The 25,188-nt window shown below is 38.1% G+C and overlaps 2 protein-coding genes across 2 annotated transcripts; both read right to left on the bottom strand.

The window, feature by feature from the left end:
* Window positions 1-199: 199 nt before the first annotated feature.
* LOC117290281 (ATP-dependent RNA helicase DDX55-like) lies at window positions 200-15,143 on the bottom strand. Its single transcript, XM_033771590.1, has 18 exons — window positions 15,024-15,143; window positions 14,132-14,182; window positions 12,891-12,977; window positions 11,955-12,109; window positions 11,218-11,367; window positions 10,652-10,799; window positions 9,900-9,941; window positions 9,747-9,803; window positions 8,850-9,007; window positions 7,419-7,511; window positions 6,466-6,580; window positions 5,548-5,633; window positions 5,161-5,249; window positions 3,766-3,892; window positions 3,305-3,386; window positions 3,030-3,125; window positions 1,911-1,979; window positions 200-1,290 (listed from the first exon to the last, which is right to left on the bottom strand). Exons 1-18 carry the CDS (start codon window positions 15,117-15,119, stop codon window positions 1,207-1,209), a joined length of 1,785 nt encoding a protein of 594 aa, XP_033627481.1. The 5' UTR covers window positions 15,120-15,143; the 3' UTR covers window positions 200-1,206.
* Window positions 15,144-17,909: 2,766 nt separating this feature from the next.
* LOC117290282 (60S acidic ribosomal protein P2-like) lies at window positions 17,910-24,804 on the bottom strand. Its single transcript, XM_033771592.1, has 3 exons — window positions 24,697-24,804; window positions 19,176-19,348; window positions 17,910-18,429 (listed from the first exon to the last, which is right to left on the bottom strand). The coding sequence occupies exons 2-3, from the start codon at window positions 19,345-19,347 to the stop codon at window positions 18,266-18,268; spliced, it is 336 nt and encodes a 111-aa protein (XP_033627483.1). The 5' UTR covers window position 19,348; window positions 24,697-24,804; the 3' UTR covers window positions 17,910-18,265.
* Between the last annotated feature and the right edge of the window lie 384 nt (window positions 24,805-25,188).

Raw genomic sequence — 25,188 nt, forward strand, 5'->3', positions numbered from 1 at the left:
TCACGCAAACCAAATAATTGATACCTCACCAAGCAATGCCTCAAAACACATAGTTTGTTTTGCGATTTGATGGTATGACCATGGTATGACGCATTTACCTCAAGACACTTTCTGCCTTGTAACACACTAGCTTGTCAATAATAATATACATGTTTCTAGTGGAAAAAAAAATTCAAACAGTTTCACCATTTTACATCATTTATTTACCTTTGTTTATTCAATTGAAATTTTACAAAAGTACAGGTACACTTTTCATATATATATTTTTTTCTGCATTTACACAGGTTCGCAAAAGTAGATTGTTTAGCTGCCCAAACTTAACACCCACTCTACCGACAAATACACCTCCTTGTACAAAAAGATGGTTTATTTAATTTCTTCACCTTCTTTCTTCTTCTTCCATCTTTCTTTCTGTGCCTTTACCACAAATCTTAAACAATAATAATCATTTCAAATCAAGCACCCAACTTCAGAAATGTTTCCTCAAAAGCTGAATTGCGAAGCACACAGCAAGATCAGGTTCAAGCCACAGGAATATAAATGCACATCCAACCACAATTCTTCTCAAATATAAAAACCCTAAGCAGGAAATCGAACCAGGGCTGCAGCGGTGATAGGCGAGCGCTTTAGACACTAGCCAACTGTGTCCCAGACGCCATGAGTTTCACAAACCAAAACAGCTCTGTATAACTCTCATACATTGGCCAAGTTCATGCCTGACTATTTTGACCTTATTTCGACTAAGTTTACTCAAACTCTGCCTAGTTGTCGATGGTTTGACTACGGTAGTCGACAATTTGGAACCAGCTTTCCGAGCATGGTCGCATCACTGGTTATCATAGCTGTTTCTATAGCACAGTACAGAGTGGACCAGTTATAGCAAAAGTCGTCGATCGCATTGACATGACATGACTAGAGTCATTTTCTCTAAAACTTCTGTGCACAAACAAGCCCTATACGTACATCACTATAAACAACCACTCGCTAATCATTGGCCCTTGCCTAGACTTAAACGCTACCCACAGCACTTTGTGACCTCAGTTAACGGTGCTTAAAAGAACCCAGTCATTACATGCAGATTTTTCTTTGATATTTCTTTAAACTGTCTTAAAAGATAAATATAATTCTGTGTCCAACCGACAACATTTGAGGGTGGGTGGAAACAGCTGGAAATATTCCACAGCCCCAGTAGCTTCTTCTTGTGTATCATTTCGCCAATTGCTTCATCTCCTCCACCACTGGCCTGTCATCTTCTAAACCCATTTGTTTGTCAAACTCTGCATCTGTTATCTGTGGAGATACAAACCAAACTGACAAATCAATGTGTGATGTGATGCTTGAATGTGAATAAACACTTAATTTATGTTTTAATGTAAGGAAAATATTGAACACTAATTTTTTGTAATTTCTTTTTTGGCTCAAGGACACGAGTGTCATGACTGAAAGCAGTGGACACTATTGGTAATTGTCAAACACCCACTTGGTGTATCCCACTATATGCATCAAGAAACAAACCTGTGAAAATCGGTCATTGCAAGAGAATAATGGGAAAGAAACACCCTTGTTGCTAAACTTTGTCTGCTTTCAGATGCATAATAAAAAGGCTTCAGGCCAGAAGTCTTTAAAAATTTGAGTGAGAAATTACCTCTTTCTCAAAAACTACGCTACTTCAGAGGAAGCTGTTTCTCACAATGTTTTATCCTACCACCAGCTCTCCAATGCTCGTCACAAAGTAAGTTGTTATGCTAACAATTATTGTGAGTAATTACCAATAGTGTCCAGTGCCTTTAACTATCAGAACTTGGGTTCTAAACGGCTCGGCCTTGACACCCTAAAGTATTCTCTGTAGGATTGTTGAATTGCTGAAAAGATTGTAAGACCCTAAATGAATCGATTAAAGATTGACCAACCTTTCCAGTTCGTAGTTTCTTTACAAGTCTTGCGTCTTGAATCAACTCATCCAAATCTTCCTCTTCCAGCTGTGAAATAAAAAATGAACAATGTGTATTAATTTGATCTATCAAAAATCAATTCAAAAAAAATATCTCAAATCATTTTAGTTTATTTATTAATTAATCATGGTTGTGAAGGCAAGGATTTTGAGAAAAGCGAACTCTTTCATTACCATTATATGTTTGATCTATTTTCTGTCTTCTGAAAGTGCAATATTATCGTACATGTACAATCTTTTTTAAATACTCAAAAGTGTCATCAAACGTTCATGTATATGACCTATAGTGTACATGTTATCATAAGAGTGCATAAATACTGTAGACTTTAGGATGTACCAAGGAAACAAATCAGCAAGAACGATTTGCTGAATAAATGTATACACAATTAAAAAAAGCAACAAAGGAAAGCTGGGTACTTTAGGTTCAAAATGCAAACGAAAGTTGGCACTGGAAAAAATGGTTAAGGACTATAATAGCTTAGAACCCCAATTATTATTATTGATTTATTAAATAAAAAAAACTCAAACTTCACAGCCAGAGGCTGAATTGCGTTTAATATTACAGAGCATAGGAAAATATATATACTAAATTAAAATTACAGAAAAACATTACGAAATATAAAAATATGATGGAAGTTTTAATTTCAGATGTGAGAGAATAACTCACACATTGGCCCAATTTCATAAAGCACGTAAGCACAAAAACTTGTTAAGCACAGACAGATCTTGCTGAACAGAAACTGATTTTTAGCAAATTTCCATAAGGTTTACATTGTTGCATTTGGTGCCCAACTAATTTGTTGCTCAGCAGTATTATCTGATTTATGAAATTGGGCCCAGGCGGGGACTGATAACCCACTCCACAGCGGGATTCGAACTGGGGTCCTAGTAGTGGAAGGCAAGGAGAGAAACCACAATGCCAACGCAATTGCTCTTATTCTTTTTAAAATCTTTTGCAAATGCGGTAATCAAAGAGTTAAAAACACTAGTTTTAATAAGACAATATTAGTTATCAAGAAAAACACTAAAAATATTACAAATATTTTGATAATCACAATTTTTCGAGTATTTTTTCTACCTGTCGTTTTTTCCTTTTGGCATTTTCTTTACGTTGTTTCCGATCTTGTCGTTTTTCTTTTTGCTCAGACTGCTTTGACCACGGCAAAACTTTTTTCTACAAAAGAAATAACAGTATGAAATTCTTTACACAAAAAAGATGTCAATATATTAGACTACAAGGCAGAACCAATACTAAATACAATACCATACAACATTTGTAATTGTTCAAGTATTCATACGTAGGAATTGAAACTTTGCCTGGTGGAAACATTGCGTTGCTATAAACATTCATACCTTGTGATGTTTTTTCTTGCTCTGTGAGTTCTCGTCTGATCGTTTCAGGTTGGTTTGTCTTTGCTTTTCTCTGGCCTTTTCCCTGAAACAAAACAGTTATTGCATATACTTGAGTCAGATAATGGTCAGAGAGTAGAAGGGTCAACTTGGCACTGTGTGAATATATTCACAGCGTTGTATCATAGTATCATTATTGCAGGCTAGCAAAGTTTATCTATAAATCAATACCATACACATGAAGAAATGTTCGTGACTATACACTATCTATTTAGTGAGAGGGGAAATTGGCAAAAATTGCTTTAAAAAGTTTCTACTATGCATAAGTTAGCAGGATACCAGTCACAAGTCGTACGTGTCAAATGTTATTTTTTTTGGTAAGCATAATTTAGTTGTGCTTAGCTATTTGTGTGAAACCATGGAGGAAGCTTCCTCCGTGATGAAACTGAGCCCTGTAGGTTTACCTGTAAGGAATGGTGCTGTAGTCTACTACTATTGTCTCAAAGTCAGGGAAGTTCTTGCCTCTAAGCTCAGGCATCCTTGGCATACGTAAGAGCGCAAAACCCTTGGCTAGTCTTGAAAAGTCTAGGTCTAGAAACATGAAAGAACGAGGAATAAAACATTAGCATTGGTCTTTAACTGATATGGTGGACACTTTAGGAGTGCACAAATTTACCTAAACCTAATAAAAGTGTCATAGTATCGTTTATACCATATCTCTAAATGGCTAAGGGGTCACTTTAGAAACTTGATAAACTATGCCTCTTAACAAAAATAATCATACTGCTGTATTTATAATAAAAAGGCAATTATACAAAAAGATAACAAAATATGGGACACCATGCTTTAGACAAAAATAATTGTAAACATTGATATTGAATAAAAACATTTTTATAATAAAAAAAGATAAAACATGGAAAGCTATGCCTCGTGACAAAAATAATCATACATCATTTATAATAAAAAGGCATTTGTATGAAAAGATGTATACAAAAGCATGGGAGACTTATCACTTGACACAAATAATAATACATCATAATAAAAGGCATAAACACATAAAGTTGACAGACCATGGTCAACCATGTTAAAGACAAACATAATAATAAAACATTGATAATAAAATAAAAGTATTCATAACAAGATCTTAACACATGGAAAACCATGTCTTTTGACAAAAATAATAATAAATACATCATTAGAAATAATGATAAAGGCATTCATACAAAAAGATGAGGAAACAAGGAAAATCACAACATTTAAAATACAGCATTCATTATAAAAACAATTAAATCCTTCACAAATAATTATGGGAATATAGCAGGAAAACCTGCAGCACACAGAATGCATACACTCAGAACAGTATAAATCAAATAATGGTATCAGCAAGAGCAGCAGTACAAAGTCAAATGTAGAATCCCCAAGAGCAAACTGAAATATTCACAAAATGAAAAAGGTCAAAAAATAACCACCAGTTGTTGCCTTGAAAATACATAATCCAAACAAGGTGTACACTGTTGGAATGGTGCCAACAGCATGTGCGTGTGTTCTGTGGGAAATCCCATAGCAAGGCTGAGCCCAATTTTCAAAGGCCTGTATACATAAAAACTTGCTAAGCACAGACAAATCTTGCTTAACAGACACTGGTTACCAGACAAAATTCCATAAAGTTAATGTTGTTGCAATTGCAGAAACTGCTCAGCAAAGAAATTTGCTAGGCAAAAAATACTGCTTAACAGTATATGAAATTTAAAACACACTCAAACAGATGTTATATTCCCTATAAACAATTCAGTGAATCAAACTCAGACAGCTTGCTTTATTGCATATATACAAGTAATGGGCAGGAAGTTGGTACAGACCTTTGATTCTGAAGATTAGGCTGCACTCATGCTTGGAGTACGCTTGAACGAATGACACAAATGCTCTGGTTCCACCCTCAAACAATGCCCTGGAGAATCAAGACAATATTAATGTTAATTCATAGGACCAAGGTAGCATAAACAGACACTGTACAATATAATGCGGAAGTCTCGGGTGTATTCAAACACTGAGATCTTTCAAAGTTTAGTTTCCATCACCAGTTTGTGGAGTTTCGTGGCCTAGCGGATAAGTTAACAAGTTTTCACACAAGTTTTCACACAAGTTTTCACACAAGTTTTCACACCAGTTTTCACACAAGTTTTAACACAGTGTATCACGCAGAGGCACATTATGAGTTTGTAATATCTACATGTACAAGTCTTTACCTGTCTTTCTGTGCGATTTTCCTCAGCTTCGGAAGAATGTCTGTGATTTCTAATTCATCTTCTGTGTTATATCTCTGTAGTGGCGTCTGGAAACGAAACAAAACAATATTATCACATAAATAAAGGTTGTACCTGAATTGGCGGCTACGGCTACGACTGTTCCTAAAGGTGTTGGATAACAAGATGAGGAGGAAATCTAGCCATAGCCGTAGCTGAAGCCGCCCCTTCGGACACAGCCACCAGCCACAATCTACGTAGCTCAGTTTTATACTCTGTTACAGCAATATTGATCATAAAATCAATACAATTAAAAAAAAAATACCAGAAACCAAATATAACAAATTTACATAAATTAAAGCACTTTACATGATAACCTCAGATAAAACAACAGTCATTGCCAATTTCCTCCTCTCTGAAAAAGGTTCTTCTCAATGGTCGATCAATCAATGTTAAAATTGGACACTCAGGTTGGCGTAGTGGTATCTTTCCTCGCCTTCAACCTGTAGGATCATGAGTTGAATCCCGCTGGGGCACTATGTGGATTGGGGTTTCTCTGGGGTTTTCCCTCCCACACTGAAAACTGAAACTTCCTTCTTTGCCTTCTCAATAATAGACCGATCCATTAGGCTCTGCCCCATTGCGTATCGACCAATCACAACCCATTGCGTATCGACCAATCACAACCCATTGCGCCACCGAAAGTCCAACAGCAGAGTTTTGCCGAATGGCATTGAAGAGGCTCACGTGTTTTTGCTCACACGTGCACTGTGTGCAAAGCCTAATGGATCGGTCTATTGAGTTTTAATACATTTATTAAGTTTGCTTTTCTGATAGTCCTTGGCTTCACAACCCAGAATAAATTAAATGAAATGAAATGACTGACAGTTGGAGTAGAGGCCTTTATTTTCTTATCCTCACCTTCTGGTTGATCTTAATGAAGTCTACGTATGTATCTTCAGAAGGAAGCAGGAACACCAACGCATTACCGGTGTTACCTATTCTAGCCGTCCTGCCACAACGATGTACAAAGGCACTGAAATGAAATACATTGTAATATTAAGGAACAGACGAAGTGCTTCATCATACAAAAATGTAAACCATGAGCAAGTTTAAGTGTGAACATGAAAGGAACACGTTGCCTTGGATCGGACGAGTTGGTCTATAAAAAGCGTTTGAAACCCTTTTTTATTAAAATGCATATGGGTGGAAAGATGATTTAAAAGTAGAATACAATGATCCACACAAGTTTGCCTCGAAATTGCGTGGTTTTCCTTTATGGGAGTCAAAAATTTGACTCCCATAAATGGCCGACCGTGTTAGTCGACGAGCTAAAAGGAAAACCACGCAATTTCGAGGCATGTTTGTGTGGATCATTGTGTTCTACTTTCTACCCACATGCATTTTATAAAAAACGGTTACAAACGCTTTTCACAGACCAACTCGACCGATCGAAGGAAACGTGTTCCTTTAAGTCGACCTGTGATTGACCACTGATCAGGAACTTACATGCGCAGTGATGTACTCATTCGACTGACTTGTATTGAAGTCTAGTCAACAAACCATCGGGAACACTCAATCTTTCCACATTTTTGCTGTCGTGTCACTGTTTCACTTTTGCACTTAAAACCAAATAGCATGGAACAGGCTATAGGGACCAGTGAAGAAACCATGCTCATAAGGCTGGGTCCAAATGGTCGATTACAGTAGTCAACCAATGGTCAATCAGTATTGATTCGATTAAAAATAGTCAATCTTTAGTTAGTACCATGATGCACACTCGAACTTGCTCCATGTTGATGGTGTTGTTCAGTCAGCCTTCCAGAATGAGTATACAGAATGGCTATACGGTACATTCAGGGTGGGTCTCTTACCTTGCACTACTGGGCGGGTCATATTGCAGTACCCAGTTTACTTCTGGGATGTCCACCCCCCTGGCCATGACGTCTGTACAGACCAGCACACCGCTACAACAGGTTAAGAAAAAACAGGGTTTGATTAAGGGCGAAAGTGTAAAAAGAGGTCTTTGAAACTTTGACTATTTGAAACGGGAGAAGTGTCCTCAACTTACCAATAAAATAATCCTTTTTATATAACACCCAAGCAGATCCTTGCCATTTGATTGGAGGATTGTCCGTCACGTGATAGCAAATAAAAGTACCATTGCACGCTGAGTCACTCACCGTGCGTTTTCGTTCCATCCGAAAAGTACCATTGCACGCTGCCAGCGTGCAATGGTACTTTTCGGATGGAACGAAAAAGCTGAGTAAAAACATCACTGCGTGCGCGTTGTCTTCGGTAACGCAGCAAGGCATATTAGTAAAATTACTAGCATTCGTCTTCTACAATTAAAAATTGGAGGCCTACGCTTTGTTTGTTTTGAAAGTTGTATCTTTCAATCAAAATGACAAAGATCTACTTGGATGTTATATAAAACAAATAATGAATGTTTTTCATTCGTGCAATGGTGCGAATATGTTCATTCGTTGAAAGCTGGACTGTTCCATTCAACTCGGCTCCGCCTCGTTGAATAGAACATTCCATCTTTCAACTCATGAACATATTTGCACCATTGCACTCATAAACATTCATTATGTGTATAATATGCGATGGTCATAGAAAGTGACCCCCCCCCTGCTAATTTCAGTTTATTTAAAGACACTGGACACTATTGGTGTATCAATTGGTGTGTCTCAACACATGCATAAAATAACAAACTTTAAGCTCAATTGGTGGTCAAAGTTGCGAGATAAAAATAAAAGAACAAAACACCCTCGTCACACGAAGTTATGTGTTTTCAGATGCTTGAATTTCGAGACATCAAATTCTAATTCTGAGGTCTACAAATCAAAGTCGTGGAAAATTACTTCTTTCTCGAAAACTACGTTACTTCAGAGGGAGCCGTTTCTCACAAAGTTTTATACCATCAACCTCTCCCCATTACTCATTACCAAGTGAGGTTTTATGCTAATAATTGTTGCGAGTATTATTTACCAAGAGTGTCCCCTGCCTTTAATTATTACATATTATAATAATAAGACCAGAACCTACAGGTATAAACTATCCAGTCATTCAAGGGAGGCAACCTCTTCTTAGAAAATAGATTGTTCATACTGAATTCCAAAGAAGACCTGTCTTTGTCTCTTACAGGAATAAAAGTAACTGTACACATAATATTAAAAAATGCTGCAGCCTCTGTATCATTTAACAACAAGAATAATGAAAGGGTCAAATATTAAATAAATAAAAAAATAAAAAATTTAATTGTTTTTCTTTACCATGGGTCCGGTATAAATCCAACTTACCTGTTGAGTCTTCTGAATTCTGAGAAGATGGCGTTTCGTCGTCTCTTCATCTTACCATGGAGTGAGAGGATCGTGGTCTTCTTTAAGATCTCAACTAGGGCCTTAGTGAAATAATCCACACAGTGACAGGTACTGAAGAACAACATGTGCTTCTCATCCTGTAGGAGTAATAATAATAACAACTAGAAGTGAGAGGATCGTGGTCTTCTTTAAGATCTCAACTAGGGCCTTAGTGAAGTAATCCACACAGTGACAGGTACTGAAGAACAACATGTGCTTCTCATCCTGTAGGAGTAACAATAATAACAACTAGAAGTGAGAGGATCGTGGTCTTCTTTAAGATCTCAACTAGGGCCTTAGTGAAGTAATCCACACAGTGACAGGTACTGAAGAACAACATGTGCTTCTCATCCTGTATACATATATATGTTGAGATACACCAAGTGAAAGACTGGTCTTTGACAATTACCAATAGTGTCCAGCGTCTTTAAACGGATGAAAAATATTGTTAACCCTAGCAGGGTCCAGATTAAGTGCAAGTCCTGATGACATGGTATAGACCTTCATCACGCTGTCACCATCTTGGTCATGTTCCCTGTTTCCAATAATAGTAATGAATGCTAACATTCATTGTGCATGGCACCAGACTATTATTTCGTCCAGCCTCAGTGTGGTTACAATGAGTTGGAATGGAGTAAAATCAAGATGACCACATCGTGATAAAGATCTATTGCTGAGAAAGATGATGGAAGAAACGATAGTTAATGCCGATTATGATGTAAATGGCAGAGACTTGATTGATGTCATTTACCCTTATTCATTCATGCTCATCTAATTGCTTAACTTTGTTTTATAAAATTTGATTTTCTCAGGAGATGAAAATAATTCAATATTTACCTTGTGTTTGCGAAGGAAAGCTATCAACAAGTTGAATTTTTCATCACTTTCACAAACCTAAAACAAACAGAACAAAAAAACAAGTTACGAGAGGAATTCAATATCTTCATAACAAAACAAAAAACTAAACAAAAGATTGTATACAAAACTTACCAAATAGTAGTTTTTTAGAGTTGTTGGAGTCCTCTGTGCAGCCTGAAAAGATTCACATAAAAAAATCATTATTTTTCTATCATTTTTGTTTGTTATCTCATCAACCTTAAATGACCACGTTGCCTTGGATCGGTCGAGTTGGTCTTTGACAAGCATTTGTAACCATCTGTTATAAAATGCATATGGTTAGAAAGATGTTTTGAAAGTAGAATACAATGATCCACACAAATTTGCCTCGAAATTGCGTGGTTCTCCTGTTACTGTGTGAACTAACACGGTCGGCCATTTATGGGAGTCAAAAATTTTACTCCCACAAATGGCCGACCGTGCTGGTCGATGAGGTAAAAGGAAAAACGTGCAATTTCAAGGCATGTTTGTGTGGATCATTGTATTCTACTTTTACAGCATCTTTCTACCCATATGCATCTTATAACAAACGGCTACAAACACTTTTTATAGACCAACTCGACTGATCCAAAGTTTCCTAGGCAATATATAAGTATCAAAATAAAGACCACTAGGGAAACTGAGTGGGTAAGTGTTTAAATGATTTTGGGTCGAACAAAGACAAATTGACCGGAGCAGGATTTGAACCATGTTGGTAGTCTCCCTCTGTCGTAAATATCTTTGTTTGGAGTGCCACAGCATCAAAAGTCACACTACAACCATAGCCCAATTTCAATTTTAAAGAGCTGCTTTATATAATTCAGATTTTGCAATAAATAAATAAATACATAAATAAATAAACTCACCATGGAGGCAATCTTCTTCTCCTTGACCGTGATGCGGACGGGATTTCTCAGACCAGCGCGGATCAGCGCCTCCACCTCGTCTGTCTGCGTTGCCGAGAAAAGACCTGTTCGTCTCTGCTTCGGCAGGTAGCTCAGGATCATGTTGATGCTGCAGGTCAACAAAATCAAATGGAGCGTCAATTTGCAAATTCAAAATCAAAACAGGGCCCAATTTCAAAGAGAAAACGCTGCCATGCAAAACAAGACTATGCTTTCCAAGATAAGGTTACCAGCCAAACTTCCATGTACAATTTGTGACTGGTATCCTACTCCTTTCTGCTTTTAGCAGAACTGTGTCAAGCCATTATTTCTGCTTGAGCAGGTCTATGATATTGGACTCTGGTGGGAAAAATGTCTTGCTCAAGAACACAAGGTGCCACGACCTGAGACTTGAACCCAAACTCTGCCGATCAGAAACACCAGAGCTAAAGTCCAGTGCGCTTCATCGCTAGCACTCTTACAAGACACACTGAGTGGTAACATACAAATCAAAGACTCACTCTTATTACCTTCTAGGAAAATCTTACCTTGTTTTGAAGCCCATGTCTAGTAACCTGTCTGCTTCATCCAGTACAAGAACCTCCAAGGATCGGACCATCGAGGGCAGGTTCAGACCAAACTCCTTACGTGTGAATAAATCTTCAAGTCGTCCTGGGGTCGCAACAATAATGTTGGCTCTGTTATCAAATAGGGGGAAGGGATGGAACATTACAAACCTCAGTATTACATGTTTCTTCATGGATTATTTAATTCGTCAATGTTTTTACAAAAAGCCACACATATCAAAAGGCGTGATTAAGATTGTCATTTTACACTCTGCCCACATGTAGCTTTAAACTTCAAATTCAAACCCACACTCCAACAACTCAGATGTACAAGAACTTGATAAACTAAAGCTCAATAAACCAGAACTCAAGTTTGTTGCACTAAAGCTCAAGTTCGATGTGCTAGGCAAATCTGCCACACCACACTCTTTAAAGGCAAGTTAAAGTGATGATATTTTCCCAGCTTTGTATAAACCCAATGTTAATCAACGAGCTTTCAGAAACAGAGTCCCCAGTGCTACAAAAGAGCATAATTTATATTTCATTATTTTTGACCAGTTAGTCGAACAAGTCTGAATTAAAAGAGTCAGAAGTTTCTAATCCGTGTTTTTTGTTCCTGCAGAAATCAGAAAATTGAGGAATATCTGTTCCAGCGTCCAGGTCTACACCTTTTCAATGTTGTTCAGTTTAAATATTTAAGTGAGTACAATCACCCTTACCCTTTTTCTTGTATTTGCTTGATGTCGTTTGTGAGGTTGCTGCCACCAACAACAAGGTGCTGTGTGAACTGAGGCAACGATGACGTAAACTCCGACAGGACCTCGTCAATCTGAAGAGCCAACTCCCTCGTTGGTGTAAGAACAAACGCTCCCACCTTCATCAATTAAAAATAAAACAATTTAACTTTAGTGGTACAATTTGATGAAAAAAGTACAAGTCTGTGCTCAGACCCTGCGTTTATGTTATATTTGAAGCTGCCTGCAGGGCTCAAGTTTTTCACAGGGATAACAAGCTTAAAGGGAAGGTACACGTTTGGTAATTGTCAAAGACCAGTCTTCTCACTTGGTGTAAAGCATAAATCAACAAGCCTGTGAAAACTTGAGCTAAATTGAACATCGAAGTTGCGAGAAAATGATGAGAGAAAAATCACCCTTGTTGGACGAATTTGTGTGCTTTCAGATAGGAATAAAAGACTTCTGGCTAGAAGTCTTTATTAATTTCGTGAGGAATTACCTCTTTCTCAAAACCATGCTACTTCAGAGGGAGACGTTTCTCACTATGTTTTATGCTATCAACAGCTCTGCAATGCTCGTTACCAAGTCAGTTTTTAAGTTAATATTGGTTTTGAGTAATTACCAAACGTGTACCTTCCCTTTAAGACAGGAAAGGTCTGGTGGTCTTTTTTTTCAGTTCAACATCTTTGTCTCAAAAGAATGATGTCCAGTATACTGTCGACTATCAGGCATGAGGGATCACCAAAGCAATGACCAGGGGCACGGGGGAAATTACCTCTGTTGTCTACACAAAGTATTGAGCCTAAAATAAGGGGGTCCTAGCAGACTGTTTCTCAAAAACTAACTGTAAAATGGTACCAAAAACAAAATGTACTAAATGAATAAACATGGAAAGGAAACAAAAGGACCAGTGTCACAAACCTCATTCTTCTTAAGTGGTGTTTCTCTTCTCATCAATATCTCTAGGATGGGGATTATGAATGCTAAAGTCTTCCCGCTTCCTGTGACCTGGAAACACAAATCAAAGATTTCAAGCTTTTTGTTTTTTTCAAGTACCGGTACAATCATTCAACTGGAAAAAAAACTGATTTTTTTTTCTTTCTTCCTGCCAACAATGAAACATGCACTTCTATTAATGGGAAGGTATACTATTGGCAGACCTAATCACTCCTAAAATTAATGGCAATAAGAAGCCTCCAACAGCTTTTGATAGTTTAACAAGTTTTTATGACCCAAATTCTTAATCTGAGAAGTGTTACTGCAGTATTGTGTATTCCTATTTTATGGATTAATCTTTCTGTCTGGACATAGTCACCCTGGATTTCCGGCGATATCTCAGTTAGTTTTAATGATACATCTACATTTATATACCTGTAACAACAGCGGAACATTTCCAAAAACCAAAGGTACACTTTGCCAGTTTGCCTTTAAGAAAGACCAAGGCCACAGCCAGCAACTCAAAGGCTGTGATATATTCTAAGGCACACCCGTTTGAATAATGAATCGCTGATGTGTTCTCAGAAAGGATAATTTAATAATCACAGCAAATCAGCCGAAAGATGGTGTTGTTTATCTGATCATCACGGAACACCAGGCTTTCTTCAATCAATGTTGTTTTTTCAAATGGTGCAATTTGGTTGGATGATACATCTTGCATAAAGAAACATTGTTTTTACCCTGCAGTATAATGGTAACATCCAAGCACAGTCCATAGACAACATAAAAAACCTCTCAGTTAAAGTGAAAACTTTTTCAACAGATTGAAAGTGATATAGCCACACATTATGACTCTTCTACATGTTTTTAATGGTTTATAATTTATTTTTAAATGTTGTATTCATGTGTATTTTAAAAAATTGTCGGCAGTTGTTGTCAGGTGTCTTCAGTTCTCAGCCTGTAAGTTTTTGTGCGACCCAGTGACTTTTGGCCAAAAGAACATACTTGGGTAAGATGAACTGAGGCTCAGTAGCAATAACAAATAAGTGCTCCATAAATATTAAAATATTGGGATAACTTTTTTATGGCACCACCTTTTTTTTCACACATTTTTACAAAAGAAAAAAGGGAAGTCTTATTGAGGTAAATTAGATACTATGATCATTAACGAATGAAAAAGTGGTGTTGCCATACGGAAACTTCTCCAAATATTGTTTGTTACTTACTGCTTCTGCCGCTACATCTTTGTTCTTCATGAAAAGTGGAATTGCAGCAGCCTGAAACAAGACCAACAAATGACAGTAATTATACACAGCATGGAGGTAGATATAGACATTCAGCTAGGTAGTAGTTGTATCCTAAAATATGCCAGACCCAGTTACTCATGGGGCGCTGTATCGGGCATGTCGGGATGTCGGGATGACAATTTTACTGTTCGGACAAATCGAAGGTTGAGACAGCTCGACCGTTTTGACAACTCGACCGTCTAGACAACTCGACTTTGATTGAGACAACTTGACGGATGGCCAAGATAAGTCTAGGAAAAGTTTCTGTATGGCGCCACCACTTTTTCATTCGATATGAAATAATAATAGTATCTAATTTACCTCAATGAGATATCCTTTTTGTAAAAATGAGTGAAAAAGTGGTGGCGCCATACGGAAAGTTATCCTAAGTCTATGGTTGACCTTCGTTACTGACCTGTACCCCTAAGGTTACCCCTAAGGTTACCCCTAATCTTAACCTTACCCTACCACCCCCCCCCCCCCCCCTCTCCTTCTTCTCCTGGCCATGTGCAGTTCAATTATGACTAAAGTCGGTAAAGACTATGCCAAAAACATGTTGTTAACTGTTGTGTTTACTGTTTAAGTTATCATCATAATCATGGCTGTACGTCACGTCCTGACTACTTCACTGTTAAATTCAGTCAGGTCGACATGTCGAGCGGTTGTCGACCAAGGCAAGCAAGCCCAAATTTCTAAAAACTAATGTAATATTATTATTAATATTATAAAATTTTAAAAAGCAAGGCAAAACAACTCTTCCTAAACATTTTCATTTGAATTCTATAGTGTCAACGCGAGTAAATGGATAATCTTCCGCACGTCAGCACCATACCTGTACAGGTGTCATTAGGTCAAATCCCATCCTTTCCAGAGTCTCATGAGTTGATTTACTGAGAGAAACCGGGAGGGTTTCCCACCGACCTTCCATTTTTGACGATGTCCAATGCAATAAATAAAACTCCACGTGAGTTTGATAAAGGGCGCCCTCAAGTGCCCTCTCTCTATTTCAACATCAGTAGCCTGAACGCAATTTCTCTTTTCGTACCACACGCTGGCCATGGCATACCGCATAAGGTGTGGGCACTTTCCTGGATCCCTTCACTGTTGACCCCGTTGCCAGCGTGTGGTACGAAAAATAATTACAGCCTGATTATCTAACGTCGCACTTCGAGGCGGACAAAGACACAGCCTCATAAGGGGACATGCCAGTCTGCATCATCAGGAACATTGGCAAACTTTTTTGCATCGGGGATAAAGAATATTATTTTTATTTTATTTTTAGCTGTTGGAGCATGTGTTTGGGTTGTCGGAATATAGGGGTATCGGAACATAATGGATGTCGGAATAAGCCACTTCGGAAGTGTCAGTGGCGCATGTCTGTTACTGCTGACAACGTATTTCGTCTATCTCCCGTAACCTTTTGACAATACCCGCTGGTGGTATTGTTAAAAGGTTATTGGAGATAGACAACATTCGTTGTCAGCAGTAACGGACATGCGCAGCTAGAACTCCGAAGTGGCTTATAGGGTGCGTTCGTTTAGCTTCCCTGGGTCGACCCCGGTCTGCCCCGGTACGTTTGAATAGATTTGACGGGGCTCACCCGGTTCAGCCCCCAGTGCCCTGCTTGCGGAGTGGGTCACTTTAGGGGTGACCTGAGGTGCATGACGTCACCACGTGAGGGCGAGTGTGATCGTTCGTTTAGCTCTTGTCAGGGGCTCACCCGAGTGAGCACCGCAGGGTAGACACAGGGAAGCTAAACGAACGCACCCATAGGCCGAGTTGTCAGAACATGGGGGTGTCATGAGGTGAACACTATGAGCAAGTTCGAGTGTGCACAATGTTTAACTAAAGGTTGACCATTTGCACTCGAACCCAGGCTGGTCGACCATTGGTTGACTACTGTGGTCGACCATTTGGAACGGTGTCAGGACACTTCGTACCTTTGCCACTTCGTACCCTGGACACTTCGAACCTTTTAAAGGTACGAAGTGTCTTTGGACACTTCGTACCTTGGACACTTCGTACCTTCCCTTGAGACACTTCGTACCTTCCCGTGAGACACTTCGTACCTTCTCACGAGACACTTCGTACCTTCAGACGAGACACTTCGTACCTTCAGGATTTCTGCATAGTTTCTGAATTTCTGCATCAACTGAAGGGTCACATTGCTAGTGTCGCCAATAGACTTATTGCACCGATTGAGGACATAAGTGCATTATTTAAACAAAAATTATTTCTAATATCTAAGAACAACTTAAAAACACTTACAAGAAACACCCAAACACTTCACAACCCCAAGGATATTCCACAAATATTTTTAACAGTAATCATTATTTTTAATGAACTTCACTTTAATGTCCATATCAAATAAATAAATCATAATAAAAATCATAGTAATAAAAATCATAGTAAAACACGTTTTAAAAATAAATACTTTTAACTTAAAAACTGGTATTCCATCTTTTCCTATAATCCGGAAACATCGGATGACGTAATGTACACCGGGCCTCAAAAACTTCCAGCGGAGCGGCGCCCTCTATGGCTGACTGGAACGAATGGCTGATCCGCACGAATGTTACAATTTTAAATTATGATATTTTAAACTTCACACTGACAAGGACTTTCACATTTTAGACATTAATAACAATTCATGAGGTATTCAGTTATATACTTTTATAATTTTACTGAAGGTACGAAGTGACTCGGCTGACGGTACGAAGTGACTTATCTGATGGTCACTTCGTGCCCCGCCCACGGTACGAAGTGACCAATTTGGGTACGGTACGAAGTGTCCCGAAGGTACGAAGTGTCCAGGGTACGAAGTGGCAAAGGTACGAAGTGTCCGACATCCTTTGGAACCAACCTCGAGCCCATGGTTTCTTCACTGGTCCCAACAGCTTGTTCCATTCTATAGCGAAAAGACGGAAGGTTGGTTTAGACTTCCAAATGAGTGGTTCGAGTGAGCGCATCACTGCGAAAGTACATTGCTGGTCAGTAGTCAACCACGGGTCAACTAAATGTGCCCACTCGAACTTGCTCTATATGGACAGCTTTGATCTCTTCACTTAATCTCGATTATTTCTACCTTCAGACACGACAATTCCTAATCCTTAGTCATTGGCATCAAAGTCGGCAAAAACTATGTACTGTCATCCTCATAAAATGTTTTGGATTTTTTACCCACCCGATACTCAAGTCTCCTATAGTATTAGGGATGCACTTTGTCTCATAAAAGGTTACTTGATATGATCATGAGGGAAATTTAAATTTCTACTGAATCATTTCAGAGGCACCAGGGACATGTAGGCAATTGCCTCATACTTCATGCCTGTAGATGTGTCAGGCTTTCACAGAGTGTTAAGATTTGTCTTGTTCACATCAACAAAGAGAAATCCTGCTGTGCCCAACTTCATAAAGCCTGCAAGCACAAAACCATGCTTTTAGCACAACAAATTATGCTTCACAAAAATAGGTCGCCAGCCAGGACACCAGTATTTCTGCGACTGGTATCCCAGTCATTTCTTCCCTAGCCAAGAACGTTGCTATTAAGCAGAATTTCTAGTGAACAGTTTTGCTTTATGAAATTCGGCTCGGGACTTCTATCCATCCGCTTGCTATTTCCCAGTAAAGAGAAACTTACAAAAAAATACAATCAAAAGAAGGGAAAACAAAAAAATAAACTCAAGGACAAACAAATCACACAAGTCATTTTTTTTTTTTTTAACTTAAAAACCAACCACTGATTTTTGCTTTATTTTTGTATCACTTTTGATGTAATGCCACACTTGCAACCATGATAAAAAGTACCCATCAGCCCAGACCAGCGTCCCACTACAGGAGACCAATCAGAACCAGGGCTTCTTTCAACTGTTTTTTTCAACGTTTAAATTGAATGTTTGTAGGGTTTTTATCCACTTAAAACAAAACATGCCGCTTCCCACACAAAAAATGCGTGTACATATGATTGATGAACATCATATGTAAAACTCGACATGGATCGACGAAGACGAACACCAATTTAATTTGTGGTAAACGGCAGGTGCAGGCAGCGTGATGTAGCAGTGATGGGCCTGTCTAGTCAAAGAGTCCGAAGCCCATATCGTCATCAGATTCTTCCTCCTCTTCCACTTTCGCCTCCTCCTTCTCTGCAGCTACTTCTCCTTTGTCGGCTGCTGCGCCACCGCCGCCTCCTGCTGCGGCGACCCCGCCAGTGGGTACAGAGGCTAGCTTAGATTGTCCTGGGAATGGAAAAAGACAAATTTATCATATTACCACAAAGATAATGCCAGGGATGTGATAGGCTGTTTACAAAGAAACTAAACTGTAAGCTCAAAGCATGAGAGCGTGAAAGCTTGTGAGCACTAGGCCAGCTTACATATTTTTGGTTTTAAAAGCCATACTCTCCAATCTGGGGCATTATAAAAGGTAATTTTCTGAAAGGTCACAATGATGACAATGTTGCAAAACTCTTCGAGCTGAGCATTTGTTATTTGTCAGTCATTCCATATAACATATAACCATGAAATCTGCAGCTTTCTTAAATCAAACAAACCTTTATGAAAAATATCTACATCAGTAACATCCCTGTGTTCTCAGAAAGGATAAGTTAATAATCAAGGCAAATCATCCGAAAGATGGTGTTGTTTATCTAATCATCACAGAACACAAGGTTTTTAGGAGAGTATCTACATGTATTTTGTTGATGGGCGTTTGCCAGTCTGGCCTAACATTATTTTTTCAGGCCTGGAAATACACGCAGGATCAGAAACGAAGGCCATGCCCTCTGTTGCCCTTGGTATTGGCCTTGGTGCCCTTTCAAAATTTTCCCAACGACTTTAAGATTTTCCAATGATCGCCTTTGAAAAATGAAAATGGCCTTGCCCCGTGTTAACAATTGAAATTCCAGGCCAGAGTCTGGCCTAACATTATTTTTTCCCAAAAGTAATACGAGTGACTAATACAACTCAGAGGAAGTTAAACCAACCTTCAGCGATGACCTCTTCGATGTCCTTGCCGGAGAGTTCCTTGATGACCTTGTTGAGATAAGCATCATCTGCCTCAATACCCACACTGTCCAGAATCTTCTTGATGTCACTGGCTGATGGAGAGGCATTGCCACCGAGGGCAGCCAAGAGATAAGCGGCCACGTAACGCATTCTGAAACAGCAACAGAAATGTTTTCAATTGATCACAAAATATCTTGGCTTTTTATTTGTTGAGAACCAGGCCTGTATGCTTTGTTTTGACAAGGGCAAGGGCACCAAGGAATTTTCTCCTTGGTTATTGGCACCCTATGGGGAAATTGTTAGCTTCTACTGGACCATTTCAAGGGCACAAATGCAACGACCAGGGGGCATGTAGGCAATAGCCTTCAGTGTTTCCGTAAAGTATCAGGCCTGGAGATGGCAGAAATTTTAAGTCCCTAATAATACTGCGGGCCTGATACTCCTTGGAGGCAACAAAGACAATTGCCTCAATGCCCCCCCCCCCCCCAATGTCATTGCCTTAGTGCCCTTGAAATGCACCGTTAACAAATTTACAATTTCCTCTTATAGGGTGCTCTTTATTAAGGAAAAAATGGCTTGGTGCGTATTCCCTTTCAAAACTAAGCATACAGGTCTGATACTGCCTTAATGTTTAAGGGCTACTCTGAATCAGAATTACACATTACAAAGGCTATGTTTTTACCATTGTTTTGACTGAGGTTTTTTTTCTTTCTCAATAATATTTTAAGTCTTCTAAATTGGTTCAATAAACTTTGAAGATAAAATTCATGTTCTAACTTCTAGGAACGTTTGTCATTAATTTTGAAAGTGGTAAAAGTAGGGCAAATCTGGTTACTAGTCGTACACAAATGGTCAAAATCGCACCACCACACCAGATGTCCCATAACCCTCCAGTCTGCGACCGTTAGGAGGATGGAGGGTTACGATTATTGTAACTAGGTCAAAGTCAGCAACCATAAAGCCTGTGATAGATTCTTAGGTACACCCTTTGAATGATGAAGTATTGCTGATGTGTTCTCAGAAAGGATAATTTAATAATCACAGCAAATCATCCGAAAGATGGTGTTGTTTATCTGATCATCACGGAACACAAGCTCTCTTCTACATACATACAAACAGTGGATGTGCCCTCGTGTCTTGCCATGCTGTATTTTATATCAGTACAATTTACAGTTTACACACACAAAATAGCATTTGAGCCCTTTTTAAGTTAAAAAATAGTAATGGTTGTTAGAATTACAATTAGATATTTGATCAACAACTTTCTTAATTAAAATAACTACCTAACTTTTCAAAAGAATATTTGTCAACATGCGAAGCACAAGGGATTCGCTAAATTTTAAACAACACCTGATTTGACTAATTTTGACATAGCTGGATAGGTCTGTTGGATTGGAGATATTCAATTTGACACCGCATTTGTTCGGGTCTATTCCTTTTTTTTAATAGTATCCTGGTGTCATGTGTTTTCAGTAGGATAACAGGAAAACTGTTCACAATCAAAAACTAAATTTTTTTTTTCAATAACCATTTCACTTCATGGTGTGTTGAAATTTTTGGTTTTACGTTGCGAGAGACAGTCCGCCATTAACAGTGCTTATGCATGCACGACATTGGAGCAACGTCATATGTTTTCACACCTTTCATTGGTTAGTATTTTATTGAATATTCAGAAGCTAGTATGACGTGCTAAATAAATCAAAAATAATATTCAATTACTACTGAACAAATTTAATTACATTTTTGTCCCAAGGCATTTATGGCTACTATATTAGAATCCAGAGATATCATAAGGCATGAAAGTAAAACTTCCCACCCCCCCCCCCCTTGATGAAGCACAAACATTTCATAACAATCCCTTTTCCCCCATTTCAGACCAGTATTAATGTTTGGTTTCAGGAGATGAGAAACCAATCTATGATATTTTCTCTTTAATGTAGACTTAATTAATATTTATTATGCTTATCGGAATTTATTACAGTATGCAGTAAATCAAAAAAACATTTTAATTTTTTCACCATAGAATCCCAAATAGCAACCACCTCACGTGATCCATCTAGTAGGGATGTCAGTTGAAATTATAATGTTTTTTTCTTTGCTTTGCAATGTGGCTATAATGAAAGAACACAGTGATAGGAGTTGTTAGGTGGTAGTTTGAAGAAAATCGGTCAAGGGATTCCAAAGTTATGATTAATTTACAGGTCAAGTTCAACAAGGCCGTTGCTAATAGCAACTAACGTAAACAATAAAAAAACAAATAACAATGTTATCAGGGTCCTAATTAACAAACTAAGGTTTCAAGTCGCACAAAACCTAAATATATTACTTCCTTGCAAAAAGTTTTATGAAAATAGAAGAAATAAAACAATTTGATTGCTAGGAATTTAAATTAACAAATTTTAAAGAATGACCTAAAGTCCCGAGGGATTAGTGAAAGGTGTGAATCGTCGTGTGCCCGGCAAAAGGACGTAAGGGAAAGTTCCCGGCAGAAGGACGTAAGCAATTTATGTTAAAATTTGTGTTTCAAGAATTATGAGCGGGAAAGTTTGGTAAATTTGTTGCCATGCAAAAGTCATTCTAGAAAGGTTAAATTCTGCATGGGGAATTGGGAAACATGTCTTCAGGGTAATTCTAGCAAAAGAACAAACAAAAATGACATATTTTTCATGTCAGGAGCCATTTTGTTGCTTACGTCCTTTTGTTACTGGGACGAACTACTTTATGTTCCCGGCAAAAGGGCGTAAGGCCTTACGCCCTTTTGCCGGGCACACGACGGAATATTGACTTTCACGGCTTTTTTAAACAAACAAACAAACATTGAACAAACCCATGTTTTCAAAGGAACATATCTCAAAAAGTAAATGTCTGACAATGTTCATTTTTGGAGCACTAATAGAAAAGTCAGGTGCCTCAAAAGAAAATAAAGAACAACAATAACAATCCATTATCTTATTTATTGTTTGTTTTTTAAATATGCAAATTATGCCTAATTGCGGGTAATTTGATCCCGGTTTTATAAATAAACAATGAATAAACTTGTGTTTTCAAAAGGGAATATCTCAAAAAGTAAATGTCTGACTACCTTCATTTTTGGAGCAGGAATAGGAAAGTGAGATTCATTTCAGATAATTTAACAAAAAAACAAAAAAAACATTATCTTATTTATTGTTTTGTTTCTTAAATATGCAAATTATGCATAATTGGTGGTTATTTGAATCCCGTTCTATAATAAACTCGCGTTTTCAAAAAGGAATATCTCAAAAAGTAAATATGTCACCACCTTCATTTTTGGACCAGGAATAGGAAAGCAAGATACCTTTAGGATATGTATGCAAAAACAATATCCACCAACTAATTTGTTAATTAATTAAATTTGTTATTTTTTTTAAATATGCAAATTAGGTGTAATTGTTGTTTCAAGAATTTTCATCAAAATAAGGGCAGTTGTTGTAGAAAATATGTGTTAAACTTAAAGTTCTTTATTAATAAAAGTAAATGTTAATTAAAAATCAAAGAAAAACTGAACTGTGTTTAATTTGCTCCAACTTACAGACTGATAATTGTTTTATACAGAAGCTAGGTTGTGCACTGACTCTACTGGACGTTTCAGTTAAAGTTTAGTAAAATTGAAAAAAAAAATGAGAACTGAATTCTGAAAACTGAACACTAATGACACTGAAAGAGTATAAAAATCAACTCAAAAGTTTGTTTTTCGAAGATAATACGAATACACTCTATAAACAACCAAAATTTCTCTAGAAACAATTTAAAATTCCCGCTATTATTCTTCAATTTTGGTAAACAATATTTGCGACACTTTCCACACGTCCGATCTTAACCTTGGAAACGTCAACAATGCACACTCAAGGCCGAGTTATAGTCGGTCGCGCGATGGCCGGGCGTCGGAAATCTTGACGCGCGATCATAAAAAGACATGGTTTTTAGGCCTCAGTCTTAGGATTGCGCGTAAGTCTTCCATCGCGCGACCATCGCGCGACCGACTATAAACCGGCCTTCTCACGGGGGACGCGGCGCTGTAGTCTCCATTTTGCAAAACCACTGCGCAGCATACAATAGTCTGGTTTCGGCCCAATGACGTCACCCCGTAAACAGCTTTGCCGTGTGCTGCATGCGTTACTCTTTACAAGAGGTGGAAACCAGACAACTAGCTGTATACACAACCTCTGTACCGGATAGGTGCATAAACTTGAGCAACCCCTCGTGTTGATTGCGCTTTCATCGGAAACTGCCTCGTTCTTGAACTTTGACACTGCTGTCATTCGTTAGATCACGAATGGGGCTTTCCAACGGTATGCAACTGTATCGCGGGCTGACAGGCTCTCATTGCGTTTAATCAAACGCTACATTTGTTCGGTGTTTTATTAATTCAAGATCATGTTTATCGCCCTGACCCGGGTTAAAGATGAAAAGATAAACATCTAAGCTTCATTTTAAGGGGAAGTATGACAATAATGGGACATATTTCGTGAGACTACAACCACAACGAAAAACTTCATCACGCTCGGAAACAAAAAGTTAAAATAATTTTTGGAAGATGAAACATTGACACTGGACGTGAAAAAGTTCGCCGTTTTTACGCGTGTCACGTGACCCGTTTTGACATCCCTACATCTAGTGACCAGGTGACTAAAGCAGAATGAAACTCAATCTAGCAGATAGTAACTTTGTTTTGAACTTTCGAGGTTGGATTATGTTTCTTTGACTCATTTGAATGTTGGCATAATAATGCACTAGTGATAGTACCAAAAATCAATCATTTTATAAATGTTTGAGCATAACTAACGACAGGAAACTTTATTTTCAGCATGATTAAGCCTGATGAAAATACAGACCGTGAGTAAACTGCATAGCTTCTGTCACCGGTGCAGCTTGCACAATCTCGTGGTAAACGGGAATCAAAGTTGGGGACCGAAAACATATGAGGGTCGATAACGTATGATATGACGCTACGACAAAAACCCTTTTTTTGTCTTCTTTTTTTTAAATAAAAATGAGTGAAAATTGTTTGGCAAGATTATGAAATGATTATGAAATAAAACAGTATCCAATTAATTACTCAAAATGAGATGTTCATTTTTCTTGGTGAAAATGAGTGAGAAAAGGGTGGCAGGATTACGGATACAGAAAGTTTTCCCATGATTTTTTTAAAGTTTGACCGAGTTCGACGGGGCCGGGGACATGGTGTTTTACACGTTGTACACGACGCGCAATAAGTTTTAGCATGGAGCCTTGCCTCAATGGAACACGTGCAGTCGACAAATTTGATTTATAACTTAGGTAAACGTCAGGGTATCCGACCATTTCTTCTACACGAAGAAATTGTCATTTTCACCGACTACAAAAACACAACATAAAATCATACTTTTTCGTACCTAAATTGTACACAACATGAAATTTTAGTGGGTTTTTGGCATAAATAATAGATTAATGTTACAATCAATGATTTTTGTGTGCACATAATTCGTTTAAATAACCTACTTTAAGTCTTTTTAGACACGAAACGAAGTGCTCGCCTTCCGTAAAATCTGCAAATTTTCTTGAGAGAAAGATTGAGGTCACGCTGGGTCACTGCTGGATTTCTCTCCCGATTTATCAGGGGCGGCATTCTGCGCCATCAATGGCGCCCTCTATAGTGCATAGTCTACCAATGGATTTAATACTTCTGGTTTCCTGCTACTGCTAGAGGCCTTTAGGCGCCAAATGAACATTCAAAATACTCAACAAAAAAACTAAAGGACTCTATGAGGGGCCGTTTATGACTAAATTAGCAAACCCATAAATATATAAGAGCAAACCCATATATATAAGAGCAAAACCATATTATAGGAGCAAAACCATAAATATACAAGAGCAAACCCATAAATATACAAGAGCAAACCCATATATATATAAGAGCAAAACCAAGAGCAAAACCATATTATAGGAGCAAAACCATAATGCAGGAGCAAAACCATATAAATATGGATATTC

This window comes from Asterias rubens, chromosome 5 (genome assembly GCF_902459465.1).
Source record: "Asterias rubens chromosome 5, eAstRub1.3, whole genome shotgun sequence".
Classification (NCBI taxonomy): Eukaryota; Metazoa; Echinodermata; class Asteroidea; order Forcipulatida; family Asteriidae; genus Asterias; species Asterias rubens.

Coding starts and splice junctions, on each gene's coding strand:
- LOC117290282 (XM_033771592.1), bottom strand. CDS start 19,347: ATGCGTTACGTGGCCGCTTATCTCTTGGCTGCCCTCGGTGGCAATGCC. Junction 18,430..19,175: donor CGAAGAGGTCATCGCTGAAG/GTTGGTTTAACT, acceptor TTCCATTCCCAG/GACAATCTAAGCTAGCCTCT.
- LOC117290281 (XM_033771590.1), bottom strand. CDS start 15,119: ATGGAAGGTCGGTGGGAAACCCTCCCGGTTTCTCTCAGTAAATCAACT. Junction 12,978..14,131: donor AAGATGTAGCGGCAGAAGCA/GTAAGTAACAAA, acceptor TTGTGTTTCCAG/GTCACAGGAAGCGGGAAGAC. Junction 3,126..3,304: donor GCAAGAAAAAACATCACAAG/GTATGAATGTTT, acceptor TTTCTTTTGTAG/AAAAAAGTTTTGCCGTGGTC.